The 21,723-nt window shown below is 36.0% G+C and overlaps 1 protein-coding gene and 1 pseudogene across 1 annotated transcript in view; one reads left to right on the top strand and one right to left on the bottom strand.

Moving 5' to 3' along the window:
* LOC143238120 (neuronal acetylcholine receptor subunit alpha-7-like) overlaps positions 1 to 4,399 on the bottom strand; it is a 62,315-nt gene extending 57,916 nt beyond the window's left edge. Inside the window, exon 1 of the mRNA XM_076478082.1 lies at positions 4,112 to 4,399. Coding sequence (XP_076334197.1) covers positions 4,112 to 4,181 — 70 coding nt within the window. The 5' untranslated portion in view covers positions 4,182 to 4,399. The remainder of the gene's footprint in view (positions 1 to 4,111) is intronic.
* A 4,179-nt stretch (positions 4,400 to 8,578) lies between these two features.
* Positions 8,579 to 21,723, top strand: part of LOC143240469 (acetylcholine receptor subunit alpha-like) — a 61,376-nt pseudogene continuing 48,231 nt past the window's right edge.

Genomic DNA, 21,723 nt, shown 5'->3' with positions numbered 1-21,723 from the left:
TGTCTGTAGTGACTAAACCGACAACGCGTGTTACTGAGACCTTGATACACGATAACCTGGCAGTTGAGCTTTGTTTATTTCAACAGTCACCTCAGAAAGTAATCTAACTACGTTCAGGTACGTTTTCCGAGTTTCACAAATTACATTATTGAGTTCGTGAACCATCATACCTACGAAAAATGCTCATGCGATGTTAGTGTCATCTAGTGGACGGGTATTAAAGTGCTCATGAATACTAATGGCTTGGGAGAGAATAGACATACAGTTTAAAAACAAATGAAATACTAAAACTCTTTCTTTCTCTGTATCTCAGAACGGCTGGTATGAGTACTAACAGTTTTAATAATAGGGAGAGAACAACGTTTCGACCTTCCTAGGTCATCTTCAGGTTAAGAAAGGTTCTCACCAGCCGTTCTTAGATTCATTCTCATTTCAAGTGGGGTTCTCGTCATGTTTCGTTAGATAATTATTTACTTAACGTAAGTTGCGATATATCCTATATTACTTTTTGTATTGTAAACAGAAAATTCATTAAACTAAATATTATTGTAAATGATACACAAATTTACAAAAGATAAATGAATAATATTTCAGAGACACTGAGAAGCAGCTCAGCGTATTCTGTATATTCACTGAAACAGCCGTATTATCTTCCTTCCTGTACAGTTGAGGTAACGTACTTATCTAGGAGTAACGTTTTACACATCACAATATTTCTTACACATCACTTTACACAGTTGTAAGAATCTCTAATTAATGTCTTAAACATGTGGCTTACTTTAAATGGAAACTGAAACCTAATTATTTTTTTAAAATTATTATGCATTATATAGCATTATATATGTTGATTCGCTTTCTCTGTAAAATATATATATGTCTAGTCGTTTGTATGTGTGTATGTATATATGTTTATATATATGTATATGTGTGTATGTATATATGTGTATATATGTATATGTGTGTATGTATATATGTTTATATATGTATATGTGTGTATGTATATATGTTTATATATATGTATATGTGTGTATGTATATATGTTTATATATGTATATGTGTGTATATGCTTATATATATGTATATGTGTGTATGTATATATGTGTGTATGTATATATGTTTATATATATGTATATGTGTGTATGTATATATGTTTATATATATGTATATGTGTGCATGTATATATGTTTATATATATGTATGTGTATGTATTATATATAATATATATATGTATATGTGTGTATGTATATATGTGTATATGTATATATATGTATATATGTGTGTATGTATATATGTTTATATATATGTATATGTGTGCATGTATATATGTTTATATATATATGTATATGTGTGTATGTATATATGTGTATATATATATGTATATGTGTGTATGTATATATGTTTATATATAACACTGCACCTGGAGTGGTCACGGGTATAGCTATAGAGGTCACAGTTATAGCCCTCCACTTACAGGAGTCACAGGTATAGCTACAGGGTTCACAGTTGTAACCTTCCAGCATTTGAAACAGATTATTTTGTTTCACAAGTTCTTTCATTGTTTTAGATAAAAAACGAAAAACTGAAAGTTGCTTAAAATAAAAAATAAAACTATCAGCGTGTAAGACAGTCTATTTTCTGTAATAAATATTATTCAATAACATTCCATATTAAAACTATCAGCGTGTAAGACAGTCTATTTTCTGTAATAAATATTATTCAATAACATTCCATATTAAAACTATCAGCGTGTAAGACGGTCTATTTTCTGTAATAAATATTATTCAATAACATTCCATATTAAAACTATTAGCGTGTAAGACAGTCTATTTTCTGTAATAAATATTATTCAATAACATTCCATATTAAAACTATCAGCGTGTAAGACAGTCTATTTTCTGTAATAAATATTATTCAATAACATTCCATATTAAAACTATCAGCGTGTAAGACGGTCTATTTTCTGTAATAAATATTATTCAATAACATTCCATATTAAAACTATCAGCGTGTGAGACAGTCTATTTTCTGTAATAAATATTATTCAATAACATTCCATATCAAAACTATCAGCGTGTAAGACAGTCTATTTTCTGTAATAAATATTATTCAATAACATTCCATATTAAAACTATTAGCGTGTAAGACAGTCTATTTTCTGTAATAAATATTATTCAATAACATTCCATATTAAAACTATTAGCGTGTAAGACAGTCTATTTTTTGTAATAAATATTATTCAATAACATTCCATATTAAAACTATCAGCGTGTAAGATAGTCTATTTTCTGTAATAAATATTATTCAATAACATTCCATATTTTTGTACTTAAAACAGTTTATGTTCTGTCATAGAGATTGTTAAAAGTAGTTTTCTATTAGTAACTTGTTTCACAAGAATTTGGTTTCACGATTTTAATGTTAACACTAAAGATTGGACGAAACTACTTCGTTGTTATTATTATAAGATCTGTTCAGTGGCCCACCAGTAAAATTCACTTGATAAAATTTAAGACGTTAAAATGTTAACAAAGATCTGTTAAACGAAAGACGAAAACAGTTATAAAATGAAAGATAAAATATGAACCCTAACGCAGATTAGAGGACAAACGAAATGTTAACACGAGGTATACAAATAATAACATTTCTTTCATATCTATTTCAGGAAATGTTGAAATGTGTATACACTAGAGAAACAATAAACCTTCACAGACGTGTACACAGTTGGATTCATATACATATTAATATAAATATTTGAGTGTCACGCTCTATCAATATATCAGTATGACTTTTTCTCTTTACACGAGAACAAAATGATGTTCATTACTGAAGAAACGACTGAGAAAACAAATGTCGAACATGGTAGCTAAGCACGTACATGTTACTATTAGACTTGCAGGAGTTTTATAGCTACGAGACTGTTTGATAGTGAATAAGACAGAAGAACTGGCGTAGTATATCCCAGAAAAATAAACTACTTATCAGTCGTTGTTTGGTACTCTTGTTATTATAATAATGTAAATAATGAATTATATATGTGACGCCCTCTTGTGTCGTACGTCACAGATCATTGTTAACACCTCTGGTTGTAAGTTGTTTTTTTTTTATAAGTAAAGTTATACTGGTTAAAACTAGTAATGAAAATTGTATCTGGAAGTCCATAAAAAGTTTTAGAAACATGATATATTTACTTTTACTATGAAACTGACCTCTTCCGATTGACCAGATGTAATAGCTGTTTTTATATTTAAGGTCCTACCTTAAGGTCCTCATTGTTATTAGTTCAATTATTTTACCCTCGTTCTCAACTTGTGGAATAGAGAAATAAGCCTAGCAAAAACTATTAAAACAAGCAGTTTCAACTAATTTCTTGTTGTTTCTTTATTTCCTTTAGGTTTTTAATTTAAAATGTGGTTTAATTATTATTTCTTATTTCGTGCCAAATACATAATTCGTTCCCACGCTGGGTGGATTATGGTCTAGAACTGCCTCAGCCAATTAGTTTATTCACTCCCATACTGGGTGGATTATGGTCTAGAATTGCATCAGCCAATTAGTTTATTCACTCCCACACTGGGTGGATTATGGTCTAGAACTACCTCAACCAATTAGTTTATTCACTCTCACGCTGTGTGGATTATGGTCTAGAACTACATCAGCCATTTAGTTTATTCACTCCCACACTGGGTGGATTATGGTCTAGAACTGCATCAGCCAATTAGTTTATTCACTCCAACACTGGGTGGATTATGGTCTAGAACTGCCTCAACCAATTAGTTTATTCACTCTCACGCTGTGTGGATTATGGTCTAGAACTACATCAGCCAATTAGTTTATTCACTCCAACACTGGGTGGATTATGGTCTAGAACTGCATCAGCCAATTAGTTTATTCACTCCCACACTGGGTGGATTATGGTATAGAATCACGAGAGCTTACTATCGGTAATACAGTTAAAGTATTCCTTGTAAACGTCAATAATCCTGAAGTTATATTTATCGTATAATAATGTCGAAACGTCGTCTGTGTATCCGTATTAATTTTATTAAATTAATAATCAGCACTTGATAAACAGAAATACCTCTCTCTCTAAAACACAGTAAAAACTACTTACTTTGGAAAAGATTGAAGAAACACAGTGTAATTAGAAGAGCGGGGAATCTACACCATCTTTTTCTTGTCATCTTGTCGATAAAGTTAGTGAGTGGACGTGCAGTTCAGTCATTCGTGTTCCAAACCTTTTCACCACCTGTAGCCAACCAACTTTTGAAGATATCAGTTCACAGACCAACCTCTTGTGTCAGTAATGTGTGAAATGGAAGACAGCGAACGTTAAAGTAAGGGAATGGACGATGATCGTCGCTGATGTAGTTTACGTCCATATTACTGACTGGAGTCTTCACCCAGCAGTAGCTATGTAGATACTGATGCAGCTACTCAACGTCAGGATTGTACGACGTGAATCTTATCTTCCATTAAAAACAGACCTGTCTTGCGCATGCGCTGTACGTGGGTTGGAAAATTCGATGCAGAAAACTAACGTGTCTCGTCGTTCAAAAATACCTTATTAGATAATACGGTGTTTTGTGTACTTGTCACCTTGACAGCCGTACGTAACGGAGAGAGGTCTGTACGGTGTTTTGTGTACTTGTCACCTTGACAGCCGTACGTAACGGAGAGAGGTATTAGATAATACGGTGTTTTGTGTACTTGTCACCTTGACAGCCGTACGTAACGGAGAGAGGTATTAGATAATACGGTGTTTTGTGTACTTGTCACCTTGACAGCCGTACGTAACGGAGAGAGGTATTAGATAATACGGTGTTTTGTGTACTTGTCACCTTGACAGCCGTACGTAACGGAGAGAGGTATTAGATAATACGGTGTTTTGTGTACTTGTCACCTTGACAGCCGTACGTAACGGAGAGAGGTATTAGATAATACGGTGTTTTGTGTACTTGTCACCTTGACAGCCGTACGTAACGGAGAGAGGTATTAGATAATACGGTGTTTTGTGTACTTGTCACCTTGACAGCCGTACGTAACGGAGAGAGGTATTAGATAATACGGTGTTTTGTGTACTTGTCACCTTGACAGCCGTACGTAACGGAGAGAGGTATTAGATAATACGGTGTTTTGTGTACTTGTCACCTTGACAGCCGTACGTAACGGAGAGAGGTCTGTACGGTGTTTTGTGTACTTGTCACCTTGACAGCCGTACGTAACGGAGAGAGGTATTAAATAATACGGTGTTTTGTGTACTTGTCACCTTGACAGCCGTACGTAACGGAGAGAGGTCTGTACGGTGTTTTGTGTACTTGTCACCTTGACAGCCGTACGTAACGGAGAGAGGTCTGTACGGTGTTTGTGTACTTGTCACCTTGACAGCCGTACGTAACGGAGAGAGGTATTAGATAATACGGTGTTTTGTGTACTTGTCACCTTGACAGCCGTACGTAACGGAGAGAGGTATTAGATAATACGGTGTTTTGTGTACTTGTCACCCTGACAGCCGTACGTAACGGAGAGAGGTATTAGATAATACGGTGTTTTGTGTACTTGTCACCTTGACAGCCGTACGTAACGGAGAGAGGTATTAGATAATACGGTGTTTTGTGTACTTGTCACCTTGACAGCCGTACGTAACGGAGAGAGGTATTAGATAATACGGTGTTTTGTGTACTTGTCACCTTGACAGCCGTACGTAACGGAGAGAGGTATTAGATAATACGGTGTTTTGTGTACTTGTCACCTTGACAGCCGTACGTAACGGAGAGAGGTATTAGATAATACGGTGTTTTGTGTACTTGTCACCTTGACAGCCGTACGTAACGGAGAGAGGTATTAGATAATACGGTGTTTTGTGTACTTGTCACCTTGACAGCCGTACGTAACGGAGAGAGGTCTGTACGGTGTTTTGTGTACTTGTCACCTTGACAGCCGTACGTAACGGAGAGAGGTCTGTACGGTGTTTTGTGTACTTGTCACCTTGACAGCCGTACGTAACGGAGAGAGGTCTGTACGGTGTTTTGTGTACTTGTCACCTTGACAGCCGTACGTAACGGAGAGAGGTCTGTACGGTGTTTTGTGTACTTGTCACCTTGACAGCCGTACGTAACGGAGAGAGGTCTGTACGGTGTTTTGTGTACTTGTCACCTTGACAGCCGTACGTAACGGAGAGAGGTATTAGATAATACGGTGTTTTGTGTACTTGTCACCTTGACAGCCGTACGTAACGGAGAGAGGTATTAGATAATACGGTGTTTTGTGTACTTGTCACCTTGACAGCCGTACGTAACGGAGAGAGGTCTGTACGGTGTTTTGTGTACTTGTCACCTTGACAGCCGTACGTAACGGAGAGAGGTCTGTACGGTGTTTTGTGTACTTGTCACCTTGACAGCCGTACGTAACGGAGAGAGGTCTGTACGGTGTTTTGTGTACTTGTCACCCTGACAGCCGTACGTAACGGAGAGAGGTCTGTACGGTGTTTTGTGTACTTGTCACCTTGACAGCCGCACGTAACGGAGAGAGGTCTGTACGGTGTTTTGTGTACTTGTCACCTTGACAGCCGTACGTAACGGAGAGAGGTCTGTACGGTGTTTTGTGTACTTGTCACCCTTGACAGCCGTACGTAACGGAGAGAGGTCTGTACGGTGTTTTGTGTACTTGTCACCTTGACAGCCGTACGTAACGGAGAGAGGTCTGTACGGTGTTTTGTGTACTTGTCACCTTGACGGCCGTACGTAACGGAGAGAGGTCTGTACGGTGTTTTGTGTACTTGTCACCTTGACGGCCGTACGTAACGGAGAGAGGTCTGTACGGTGTTTTGTGTACTTGTCACCTTGACGGCCGTACGTAACGGAGAGAGGTCTGTACGGTGTTTTGTGTACTTGTCACCTTGACGGCCGTACGTAACGGAGAGAGGTCTGTACGGTGTTTTGTGTACTTGTCACCTTGACAGCCGTACGTAACGGAGAGAGGTCTGTACGGTGTTTTGTGTACTTGTCACCTTGACAGCCGTACGTAACGGAGAGAGGTCTGTACGGTGTTTTGTGTACTTGTCACCTTGACGGCCGTACGTAACGGAGAGAGGTCTGTACGGTGTTTTGTGTACTTGTCACCTTGACAGCCGTACGTAACGGAGAGAGGTCTGTACGGTGTTTTGTGTACTTGTCACCTTGACAGCCGTACGTAACGGAGAGAGGTCTGTTCGAGAGAAGACCGGTGAGCTATGTAAGTAAAATCCATTCTATATGTGTACAGAAAAGCGTTGAGTTTTCTGCCTGTTACAAGCCACGTGTAGAACCCACGATCTATGAAATACTGCCACATGTAGAGCACATACCAAAAGTTACCTGCCACATGTAAACCTCACGACCTTTCAAATACTTCCACATGTAGAACCCACGACCTATCAAATACTGCCACGTATCGAACCTACGACCTATCAAATACTACTACATGTAGGACCCACGACGTACCAAATACTATCACATGTAGAACACACACCAAAAGTTACCTGCCACATGTAAACCTCACGACCTATCAAATACTTCCACATGTAGAACCCACGACCTATCAAATACTGCCACATATAGAACCTACGATCTATCAAATACTACTACATGTAGGACCCACGACCTACCAAATACTATCACATGTAGAACACATACCAAAAGTTACCTGCCACATGTAAACCTCACGACCTATCAAATACTTCCACATGTAGAACCCACGACCTATCAAATACTGCCACATATAGAACCTACGACCTATCAAATACTACTACATGTAGGATCCACGACCTACCAAATACTATCACATGTAGAACATACACCAAAAGTTACCTGCCACATGTAGAACACATTTCTCAACAAATGCATCATTAGACACGTGCATAATAAGAGTAACATGTATATTAACCACATTTTAATAACAAAATTAATTTACTCCTTTTTTACTTTAATTCCATCACAAATATTTTCGCAGCTCCAGAAGTAAGGACGTTAGTGGAATATTGATTGAGTTCATTGCATTTTGTTGCTAGAACAACAGCAGATGGAACAACTGATATTGCACTTGTTCCTAGCCTAAATGTCCCCTGGTAGAACACAAGTAAGTCTTAAAACGTTAAACTCCGATATTCCATTTTCTGCTATAAGCCTAGCAGAGAGATGAATGTATCTTTTATCTAAAATGGAAAAACCAGGATAAATGAGGATGAAAATAAATCGAAGATAGTTCGATAGCGAATCGCTTGTGATTAACATTAAGTCTATGAGTGTTTGAGACCAAATTCCAGTCATAGGATGGGCTATCAAAGAAAATCACGGTTTCCAGTATTAAAGACGTAAAACCAAATGCATTCTGTAAACCTGAAAAAACAAACCCAAACTTTACTGCCATAGAAACTCACTTTGACAAGTGTTCGGCCACAAAGATGTGGAGTTTTGGATGTTGGTCGAACTTTGTTCCTTTTACACGACTAGCAAAAGCATTCCAGTAAAAAGCACTTGTAAAAATTACATTAGTACAGCGACAAATAAGCCTCGTTGAACCTTCGTCAGCCATCTTTGTCAACATGAATCATGAAAACTGCGAAGATGACGGTTTTATAAAACTGAGAGACCAGATCTTGAATTGCGCAACATGTGCTGCTACAATCATTTGTGTGTACGGTGAAGAGCTTGGATGGGTATCAGACTTACTCTATCATTTGGCCACGTTGGTAGGCAGTTCAGGTTTCAGGTATCCTAATAATTCAAATATCGTCCAGAATTTAAAAGAGGTTTCGTTTATTAAGCACTTCCTCAAACGTCACTGATTGATTGGTAAGAGTAACCTAACTGGGACGAACAGACTATATGCGTTGAGGAACATTGGTTCTAAAAATCAGAATAAAACAACAACAACAAAAAGCAAGCTTAAAGTCTCACAAACAATTTGGGCCTTATGAAGCACATACAAACAATGTGGGCCTCATGAAGCACATACAAACAAGAAGAACCTTATGAAGCACATACAAACAAGATGGACCTTATGAAGCACATACAAACAATGTGGGCCTTATGAAGCACATACAATGTGAGCCTTATGAAGCACATACATTTATATTTTTATATAACCAATATTCTCCACTAGTTAAATGAGGACAAGATTTACAAAAGTTAACATTACGAAACAAACAATCAGTAACATATACGACAATCATCAGACTTCAGGAATCTTAAGTTTCTTATCACAAACATGATTTGAGTTTTACTGAGACACTGTTGATTTATTATAATATTTTATAAATGTTTGTTTGTTTTGTTTTGAATTTCGCACAAAGCTACTTGAGGGCTATGTGTGCTAGCCGTCCCTAATTTAGCAGTGTAAGGCTAGAGGGAAGGCAGCTAGTCATCACCACCCACCGCCAACTCTTCTTGGGCTACTCTTTTACCAACGAATAGTGGGATTGACCGTCACATTATACACCCCCACGGCTAGGAGGGCGAGCATGTTTAGCGCGACGCGGGCGCGAACCCGCGACCCTCGGATTATGAGCCGCACGCCTTACGCGCTAGGCCATGCCAGGCCTATTTTATAAATATCTTTATTGTTTACTTCGCACTTTGAGAACACTTTTAGTGTCTATTTTACTTTTCCTGAAAAATCAAAAGCATTCAGACTTTGTATTAATTATTAATTCTGGTGGTTAATCGGGTTAATTAACTATGAACGTTAATTTTGTTAAATTATCAACTTATTAATCAGTGATGACGAGGAAACCCACTTGTAGAGAAATATATATGCAAAAACGGCTGATTTGGGTTGAGAAAATATTTTACATAGAAGATCGAACAACGTTGTTCGCTCTGCTATGTAAAATATTTTCTCAACCCAAACGAGCCGTTTTTGCATAGATGTTACCTTTTGTTACCACCAACAAGCTGTGGTGCTAACAGAAGTGTAGCAGGACCATAACAAGATGATGTTCCTTTTGTTACCACCAACAACCTGTGGTACTAACAGAAGTGTAGTAGGACCATAACAAGATGATGTTACCTCTTGTTACCACCAACAACCTGTGGTGCTAACAGAAGTGTAGCAGGACCATAACAAGATGATGTTACCTTTTGTTACCACCACCAACCTGTGTTACTAACAGAAGTGTAGTAGGACCATAACAAGATGATGTTACCTTTTGTTACCACCAACAACCTATGGTACTAACAGAAGTGTAGTAGGACCATAACAAGATGATGTTACCTCTTGTTACCACCAACAACCTGTGGTGCTAACAGAAGTGTAGTAGGACCATAACAAGATGATGTTACCTCTTGTTACCACCAACAACCTGTGGTGCTAACAGAAGTGTAGTAGGACCATAACAAGATGATGTTACCTCTTGTTACCACCAACAACCTGTGGTGCTAACAGAAGTGTAGCAGGACCATAACAAGATGATGTTACCTTTGTTACCACCACCAACCTGTGTTACTAACAGAAGTGTAGTAGGACCATAACAAGATGATGTTACCTTTTGTTACCACCAACAACCTATGGTACTAACAGAAGTGTAGTAGGACCATAACAAGATGATGTTACCTCTTGTTACCACCAACAACCTGTGGTGCTAACAGAAGTGTAGTAGGACCATAACAAGATGATGTTACCTCTTGTTACCACCAACAACCTGTGGTGCTAACAGAAGTGTAGCAGGACCATAACAAGATGATGTTACCTTTTGTTACCACCAACAACCTGTGGTACTAACAGAAGTGTAGTAGGACCATAACAAGATGATGTTACCTTTTGTTACCACCAACAACCTATGGTACTAACAGAAGTGTAGTAGGACCATAACAAGATGATGTTACCTCTTGTTACCACCAACAACCTGTGGTGCTAACAGAAGTGTAGCAGGACCATAACAAGATGATGTTACCTTTTGTTACCACCACCAACCTGTGTTACTAACAGAAGTGTAGTAGGACCATAACAAGATGATGTTACCTTTTGTTACCACCAACAACCTGTGGTACTAACAGAAGTGTAGTAGGACCATAACAAGATGATGTTACCTTTGTTACCACCAACAACCTGCGGTACTAACAGAAGTGTAGTAGGACCATAACAAGATGATGTTACCTTTTGTTACCACCAACAACCTATGGTACTAACAGAAGTGTAGTAGGACCATAACAAGATGATGTTACCTTTTGTTACCACCAACAACCTATGGTACTAACAGAAGTGTAGTAGGACCATAACAAGATGATGTTACCTCTTGTTACCACCAACAACCTGTGGTGCTAACAGAAGTGTAGTAGGACCATAACAAGATGATGTTACCTCTTGTTACCACCAACAACCTGTGGTGCTAACAGAAGTGTAGCAGGACCATAACAAGATGATGTTACCTTTTGTTACCACCAACAACCTGTGGTACTAACAGAAGTGTAGTAGGACCATAACAAGATGATGTTACCTTTTGTTACCACCAACAACCTATGGTACTAACAGAAGTGTAGTAGGACCATAACAAGATGATGTTACCTCTTGTTACCACCAACAACCTGTGGTGCTAACAGAAGTGTAGCAGGACCATAACAAGATGATGTTACCTTTTGTTACCACCACCAACCTGTGTTACTAACAGAAGTGTAGTAGGACCATAACAAGATGATGTTACCTTTTGTTACCACCAACAACCTGTGGTACTAACAGAAGTGTAGTAGGACCATAACAAGATGATGTTACCTTTTGTTACCACCAACAACCTGCGGTACTAACAGAAGTGTAGTAGGACCATAACAAGATGATGTTACCTTTTGTTACCACCAACAACCTATGGTACTAACAGAAGTGTAGTAGGACCATAACAAGATGATGTTACCTTTTGTTACCACCAACAACCTTCGGTACTAACAGAAGAGTAGTAGGACCATAACAAGATGATGTTACCTTTTGTTACTACCAACAACCTGTGGTACTAACAGAAGTGTAGTAGGACCATAACAAGATGATGTTACCTTTTGTTACCACCAACAATCTGTGGTGCTAACAGAAGTGTAGGAGTACCATAACAAGATGATGTTATCTTTTGTCACCACCAACAACCTATGGTACTAAGAGAAATGTAGTAGGACCTTAACAAGATGAAGCTACCTTTTGTCACCACCAACAACCTGTGGTACTAACAGAAGTGTAGTAGGACCATAACAAGATGATGTTACCTTTTGTTACCACCAACAACCTGTGGTACTAACAGAAGAGTAGTAGGACCATAACAAGATAATGTTACCTTTTGTTACCTCTGACAGAAGTGTACCCCCAACAACTGGACTAAGTTCAGACTCCAAATTTCCAGCTAAATAACTCTAATATCCAAACATATCATCTAGTAATATAAGTTCCATATGTGAAACTTCGGGCTCTACTTATTAATTCTAAACTCTACCTGACTCGTATTTCGAGAACTACCTTATTTCACTGAAGTAAATCCCACTAGTTATTTCCTAGCATATTTCATTTAGTCTTGTAAATTATGCTACTTCTAGTTTTATTACACTCCAGTGATAAAAGGATGTATCTTGGAACGTTAATGTCACATTAATTTAAGTGAGGATCGTCTATAACTACAAGTTAAGTTTAAATCACATACTGTAAACATCACTGAAACGTTGACAACAATAAATAACACAAATGGTTTCAGATGAGTAGTCTGAAAATTGTAATGTTAGTTCACCCTTTATAAGAAACTCGAGATAAATAAAAACGTTCGTACCAACCAAATCACTGAAGAAAAGAAAGACATTTAATGGTTTATACTGACGGTTAGGTATATCAACTGCTGGTAACTTTTAAAACAGTAACTGTTCTTAACCCTGACTCAACACGATAGAAACTGTACTATACAGACAAATAATTAGATCACATGAGATATACGACACTCTGACATGTACCTTCAGCGAGCATTCACTTACAAGAAGTAAATAAAACGTCTTTTGTCATTTATTACCCATGAAGATCGAAACAGATACCAGATCATTTTAAAAATGTATTGTTTCTGTCACTTTTTGTTAGGAACTGGGACTTTAATAGAGTAGTGAAATATTTAAATTAACATATTAAAATATCTGCTCGTTTGAGAACAAATTCACAGTGGGCTATATGTATATATTGTGTGTACTGTGAGGAATCGAACCCAAAATCTTAGCATAAACTTACTACTGGCCCCTCATGGTTATGATCTTAGTAATTAATAGAGGGTTTAGTAGTAAATGTGTATAAACTGTTAAACTGGTTGTGTATAATGGTAAAATAGAACAAAGAATAGTAATTAGAGGTTTATTCCAATGTGGTTAGAAGTAGCTCAGGCGTAAGTGATGGGTATTAGGCTTTGTTGGAGAATTGTGGGCTGGATTGTGACATCTAGCGGTCTCAGAAACATACAACAGAACGTGTTGACTGGATTCTTCAGGGAAAGTAACAGATTAAAAAGAGTTTTATAAGGGTAAGTGTGAGTTATATGTTACATACGAAAGGCATGAGGGATAGGGTTAGAGAAACACGTGGTCTGATGGAATAGTTTATAGGATAAATGTGAGTTATGTGTTACATGCGAAAGGCATGAGGGATACGTTCAGAGAACCACGTGGATTGTTTGGACAGTTTTGTAGTGTATTGTGTGTCAGAAAGGGGAAACATTCAAGTATAATTAGGTTGGAAGTGTTACTTTTGTGAAAAGGAACAGTCCCGATAGTGAAAAGCGCCATCTGTTGTCCGTTACAGCTACTCATTATTCATCGTCCAATGAACACGAGGGTTGAGCCGCGTGCAGCGATCACACTAAATGCTTAAGACCTCCATTGTCGTGTATTGTGACATAAATCAATATTGGTTTCATGTGAGCCAGCACGAAGTTTTTTTATGTAAATATAATTTATTAGTTCAATTATTTCTTCGATATTCAGCAGTTATTATGTCTGATGGTGCTCCATGAATGAAGTAAGCTGTTTTCCAATAAACGATCCGTTCTGACAATGATATAATCAAAGGTTATTTTCATTTCAAACAAGTCCCGATACACAGCATGCACTGAGAAGTTTCGTTGTTTCCGGATGAAAGGTTATAATATCTAACCCTATTTTTACAATAAACATCTTAACATGTTTCAAGATTTGCTTTCTTTTTTTTTGTGTTCTCACATTTAAAATACAGAGCTGTATAACATGGTCATTCTACTGGTTACATTTCCTTGTATAATATAAAGTCTAATCAATAGATCTGTCGAAACGATATACAAAACATTCTGAACATTTCTTCACAAAGTTCCTGAAATAACATTTCTAGCTTCTGTATTGATTTCCCTTGAATTCCACAACTCGTGAAAAAACAAGAACCAGAAGGTCTGCTATGTAGACGTTCTGCTTTTAAGAGGCACAGCTGTATTAAGTTAATTACTTTAAGTATGTGTTCAATAGAATAATTACAAAACAGACGAGGAAGTGTTTACAACAAAAAGTGTGAGAGGGGATAAACAGTTATGTGTTGTACCATCCTTTATCGTGTAATTATGTTGTATGTGTTGTATCACCCTTTATCGTGTAATAATGTTGTATGTGTTGTATCATCCTTTATCGTGTAATAATGTTGTATGTGTTTTATTATCATTTTTTCGTGTAATAATGTTGTATGTGTTGTATTATCCTTTATCGTGTAATAATGTTGTATGTGTTGTATCATCCTTTATTGTGTAATAATGTTGTATGTGTTGTATCACCCTTCATCGTGTAATAATGTTGTATGTGTTGTATCATCCTTTATCGTGTAATAATGTTGTATGTGTTGTATCACCCTTCATCGTGTAATAATGTTTTATGTGTTGTATTATCCTTTGTCAGGTAATAATTTTTTATGTGTTGTATTGTTTTTGTAATAATGTTGTATGTGTTTCTTATCCTTTATCGTGTAATAATGTTGTATTATTGTATCATCCTTTATCGTGTTATAATATTGTTTATGTTGTATCGTCCATGTAATAATGTTATGTGTGTTGTATTAACGTTTGTATTGTTTTTCTATCATCCTGATGAATAACGTGTTGTTTATACTTTTAATAAAATACTCGTGTGTTGTATTCTGTTTTAATAACATATCCTGTGCAACTTATTTCAAAATGTAATGCGTTTTATTTTATGGAACAGTACACAAAGGAAGGTGAACTTATTTACTGTTATGTCTATAAAGTCTGCTAGTTCTACGTTCATTTATAATTAAGGACTGGAAATTATATATATATTTGATTTTCTGTCGTATGTGTATGTTTGCGTGGCTTTCGTTAAATTAAATCAGAATTGTAGAAAATGAAAAATTTACTTGCATGTTCTCACAACAGTAACATGATTATATGTTACTAGTGATATAAGATAGAGTTTCTACAAGTACAAGTTTTGTGTCGTCTTTTATTTTAACCTTTAACACAGGAATATTTCATGATTCCTCAAGAAATAACTGTTATTGTTTTATCTTTTATAATAAGTCAAAACCTTTTCAACTAAAACTCGTATAAAATGTCAGGAAGTTATAAACTGTTTTTTTATCTTAATGTCGAAATATTGTTCTACAACAACAAATAAGACAACGTTTTCACCAAACCATTCAGACAGTTCTCAGAGCTTATTGTTTCTTAGCATGTCTGATGCCATCGGAAAGGATAGAAACGTGTTAGGTGTATTTGATTACAAGGCCTTTCCAATGTGTTTTCTCAATGGTTATACCCGTTAAGTTTCATAATCTATCAAAACTTTCATTTCAAGCATATAATGACTAGCCTGTGGGGCTTCTACCTGTAGTAATGTCCTAATCCTAAATATATATATATAAATATACCTTTGATAGTACCTAATTACCTGTTCAGATGTTTCTTTGTTAGATCAATAGTTCACATGCCAAACAGCTCAGAGTTTGGTTTAAATTAAATCTATATGTTGAGAAGCACACTTTGATAAAAACAACAGAAATTACTTTAAACAATGAAAAATTTAGTTACTATGACTACATCAGAAACCAGTAACTGTAATAACATAAGAAGCCAATCACTGAAATTAACTTAGAAACCTGTCACTTAGACAACATTAGAAACTGGCCACTATGATTATATTAGAAACCAGTCGCTGTGACGACATTAGAAACCAGTCAACGAGACAACATTAGAAACCAGTCACTGTGACGACATAAGAAACCAATCACTGAAACTACATGAGAAACCTGTCACATAGACACCATTAGAAACCAGTCACTAACACTACCTCAGAAACCAGTCACAATGAATACATAAGAAAATAACCATCGTGACTACATGTGAAACCTGTCACCGAGACATCATTATAAACCAGTCACTATGACGACATTAGAAACACTTGATGTACAGATAATGTTCTATCGTGTTCCTCCTACAAACAATAATATAAACCAGTCACTGTTACTACATTATAAACACTTGATGTACAGATAATGTTCTATCGTGTTCCTCCTACACACAACAATATAAACCAGTCACTGTTACTACATTATAAACACTTGATGTACAGATAATGTGCTATCGTGTTCCTCCTACACACAACAATATAAACCAGTCACTGTTACTACATTATAAACACTTGATGTACAGATAATGTTCTATCGTGTTCCTCCTACACACAACAATATAAACCACTCACTGTTACTACATTATAAACACTTGATGTACAAATAATGTTCTATCGTGTTCCTCCTACACACAACAATATAAACCAGTCACTGTTACTACATTATAAACACTTGATGTACAGATAATGTTCTACTGTGTTCCTCCTACACACAACAATATAAACCAGTCACTGTTACTACATTATAAACACTTGATGTACAGATAATGTTCTATCGTGTTCCTCCTACACACAACAATATAAACCAGTCACTGTTACTACATTATAAACACTTGATGTACAGATAATGTTCTATCGTGTTCCTCCTACACACAACAATATAAACCAGTCACTGTTACTACATTATAAACACTTGATGTACAGATTATGTTCTATCGTGTTCCTCCTACACACAACAATATAAACCAGTCACTGTTACTACATTATAAACACTTGATGTACAGATAATGTTCTATCGTGTTCCTCCTACAAACAACATTAGAAACCAGTCACTAACACAACCTCAGAAACCAGTCACAGTGACTACATAAGAAAATAACCATCGTTACTACATGTGAAACCTGTCACCGAGACATCATTATAAACCAGTCACTATGACGACATTAGAAACACTTGATGTACAGATAATGTTCTATCGTGTTCCTCCTACAAAAAACAATATAAACCAGTCACTGTTACTACATTATAAGCACTTGATGTACAGATAATGTTCTATCGTGTTCCTCCTACACACAACATAATAAACCAGTCACTGTTACTACATTATAAACACTTCATGTACAGATAATGTTCTATCGTGTTCCTCCTACACACAACAATATAAAGCAGTCACAGTTACTACATTATAAATACCTGATGTACAGATAATGTTCTATCGTGTTCCTCCTACACACAACAATATAAACCAGTCACTGTTGCTACATTATAAACACTTGATGTGCAGAAAATCTTCTATCGTGTTTCTCCTACATATAACAATATTAACCAGTCACTGTTAATACATCATAAACACTTGATGTACAGATAATGTTCTATCGTGTTCCTTCCTCACACAACAATATAAACCAGTCACTGTTACTACATTATAAACACTTGATGTACAGATAATGTTCTATCGTGTTCCTCCTACACACAACAATATAAACCAGTCTGTTACTACATTATAAACACTTGATGTACAGATAATGTTCTATTGTGTTCCTTCTACTCACAACAATATGAACCAGTTTGTTACTACATTATAAACACTTGATGTACAAATAATGTTCTATCGTGTTCCTCCTACATACAACAATATAAACCAGTCACTGTTACTACATTATAAACACTTGATGTACAGATAATGTTCTATCGTGTTCCTCCTACACACAACAATATAAACCAGTCACTGTTGCTACATTATAAACACTTGATGTACAGATAATGTTCTATCGTGTGCCTCCTACACACAAATTTATAAACCAGTCACTGTTACTACATTATAAACACTTGATGTACAGATAATGTTCTATCGTGTTCCTCCTACACACAACAATATAAACCAGTCACTGTTACTACATTATAAACACTTGATGTACAGATAATGTTCTATCGTGCTCCTCCTACAAACAACATTAGAAACCAGTCACTAACACTACCTCAGAAACCAGTCACAGTGACTACATAAGAAAATAACCATCGTTACTACATGTGAAACCTGTCACCGAGCCATCATTATAAACCAGTCACTATGACGACATTAGAAACACTTGATGTACAGATAATGTTCTATCGTGTTCCTCCTTCAAACAATAATATAAACCAGTCACTGTTACTACATTATAAACACTTGATGTACAGATAATGTTCTATCGTGTTCCTCCTACACACAACAATATAAACCAGTCACTGTTACTACATTATAGACACTTGATGTACAGATAATGTTCTGTCGTGTTCCTCCTACACACAACAATATAAACCAGTCTGTTACTACATTATAAACACTTGATGTACAAATAATGTTCTATCGTGCTCCTCCTACAAACAACATTAGAAACCAGTCACTAACACTACCTCAGAAACCAGTCACAGTGACTACATAAGAAAATAACCATCGTTACTACATGTGAAACCTGTCACCGAGACATCATTATAAACCAGTCACTATAACGACATTAGAAACACTTGATGTACAGATAATGTTCTGTCGTGTTCCTCCTACACACAACAATATAAACCAGTCTGTTACTACATTATAAACACTTGATGTACAGATAATGTTCTATTGTGTTCCTCCTACTCACAACAATATGAACCAGTCTGTTACTACATTATAAACACGTGATGTAAAAATAATGTTCTATCGTGTTCTTCCTACACACAACAATATAAACCAGTCTGTTACTACATTATAAACACTTGATGTACAGATAATGTTCTATTGTGTTCCTCCTACTCACAACAATATGAACCAGTTTGTTACTACATTATAAACACTTGATGTACAAATAATGTTCTATCGTGTTCCTCCTACATACAACAATATAAACCAGTCACTGTTATTACATTATAAACACTTGATGTACAGATAATGTTCTATCGTGTTCCTCCTACACACAACAATATAAACCAGTCACTGTTACTAATTTATAAACACTTGATGTACAGATAATGTTCTATCGTTTTCCTCCAACAAACAACAATATAAACCAGTCACTGTTACTACATTATAAACACTTGATGTACAGATAATGTTCTGTCGTGTTCCTCCTACAAAAAACAATATAAACCAGTCACTGTTACTACATTATAAACACTTGATGTACAGATAATGTTCTATCGTGTTCCTCCTACACACAACAATATAAACCAGTCACTGTTACTACATTATAAACACTTTATGTACAGATAATGTTCTATCGTGTTCCTCCTACACACAACAATATAAAGCAGTCACAGTTACTACATTATAAATACCTGATGTACAGATAATGTTCTATCGTGTTCCTCCCACACACAACAATATAAACCAGTCACTGTTACTACATTATAAACACTTGATGTACAGATAATGTTCTATCGTGTTCCTCCTACACACAACAATATAAACCAGTCACTGTTGCTACATTATAAACACTTGATGTGCAGAAAATCTTCTATCGTGTTTCTTCTACATATAACAATATTAACCAGTCACTGTTAATACATTATAAACTCTTGATGTACAGATAATGTTCTATCGTGTTCCTCCTACACACAACAATATAAACCAGTCACTGTTGCTACATTATAAACACTTGATGTGCAGAAAATCTTCTGTCGTGTTTCTCCTACATATAACAATATTAACCAGTCACTGTTAATACATCATAAACACTTGATGTACAGATAATGTTTTATCGTGTTCCTTTCTCACACAACAATATAAACCAGTCACTGTTACTACATTATAAACACTTGATGTACAGATAATGTTCTATTGTGTTCCTCCTACTCACAACAATATGAACCAGTTTATTACTACATTATAAACACTTGATGTACAAATAATGTTCTATCGTGTTCCTCCTACATACAACAATATAAACCATTCACTGTTACTACATTATAAACACTTGATGTACAGATAATGTTCTATCGTGTTCCTCCTACACACAACAATATAAACCAGTCACTGTTACTACATTATAAACACTTGATGTACAGATAATGTTCTATCGTGTTCCTCCTACACACAACAATATAAACCAGTCACTGTTACTACATTATAAACACTTGATGTACAGATAATGTTCTATCGTGCTCCTCCTACAAACAACATTAGAAACCAGTCACTAACACTACCTCAGAAACCAGTCACAGTGACTACATAAGAAAATAACCATCGTTACTACATGTGAAACCTGTCACCGAGACATCATTATAAACCAGTCACTATGACGACATTAGAAACACTTGATGTACAGATAATGTTCTATCGTGTTCCTCCTACACACAACAATATAAACCAGTCACTGTTGCTACATTATAAACACTTGATGTGCAGATAATGTTCTGTCGTGTTCCTCCTACACACAACAATATAAACCAGTCACTGTTACTACATTATAAACACTTGATGTACAGATAATGTTCTATCGTGTTCCTCCTACACACAACAATATAAACCAGTCACTGTTACTACATTATAAACACTTGATGTACAGATAATGTTCTATCGTGTTCCTCCTACACACAACAATATAAACCAGTCACTGTTACTACATTATAAACACTTGATGTACAGATAATGTTCTATCATGTTCCTCCTACACACAACAATATAAACCACTCACTGTTACTACATTATAAACACTTGATGTACATAAGATAATGTTCTATCGTGTTCCTCCTACATCACCAGTCAACAATATAAACCAGTCACTGTTACTACATTATAAACACTTGATGTACAGATAATGTTCTATCGTGTTCCTCCTACACACAACAATATAAACCAGTCACTGTTACTACATTATAAACACTTGATGTACAGATAATGTTCTATCGTGTTCCTCCTACACACAACAATATAAACCAGTCACTGTTACTACATTATAAACACTTGATGTACAGATAATGTTCTATCGTGTTCCTCCTACACACAACAATATAAACCAGTCACTGTTACTACATTATAAACACTTGATGTACAGATAATGTTCTATCGTGTTCCTCCTACACACAACAATATAAACCAGTCACTGTTACTACATTATAAACACTTGATGTACAGATAATGTTCTATCGTGTTCCTCCTACACACAACAATATAAACCAGTCACTGTTACTACATTATAAACACTTGATGTACAGATAATGTTCTATCGTGTTCCTCCTACACACAACAATATAAACCAGTCACTGTTACTACATTATAAACACTTGATGTACAGATAATGTTCTATCGTGTTCCTCCTACACAACAATATAAACCAGTCACTGTTACTACATTATAAACCAGTGATGTACAGATAATGTTCTATCGTGTTCCTCCTACAACTTGATG

Source organism: Tachypleus tridentatus, chromosome 2 (assembly GCF_004210375.1).
Source record: "Tachypleus tridentatus isolate NWPU-2018 chromosome 2, ASM421037v1, whole genome shotgun sequence".
Lineage (NCBI taxonomy): Eukaryota > Metazoa > Arthropoda > Merostomata > Xiphosura > Limulidae > Tachypleus > Tachypleus tridentatus.
This window is presented reverse-complemented; position numbering and strand designations above follow the sequence as displayed.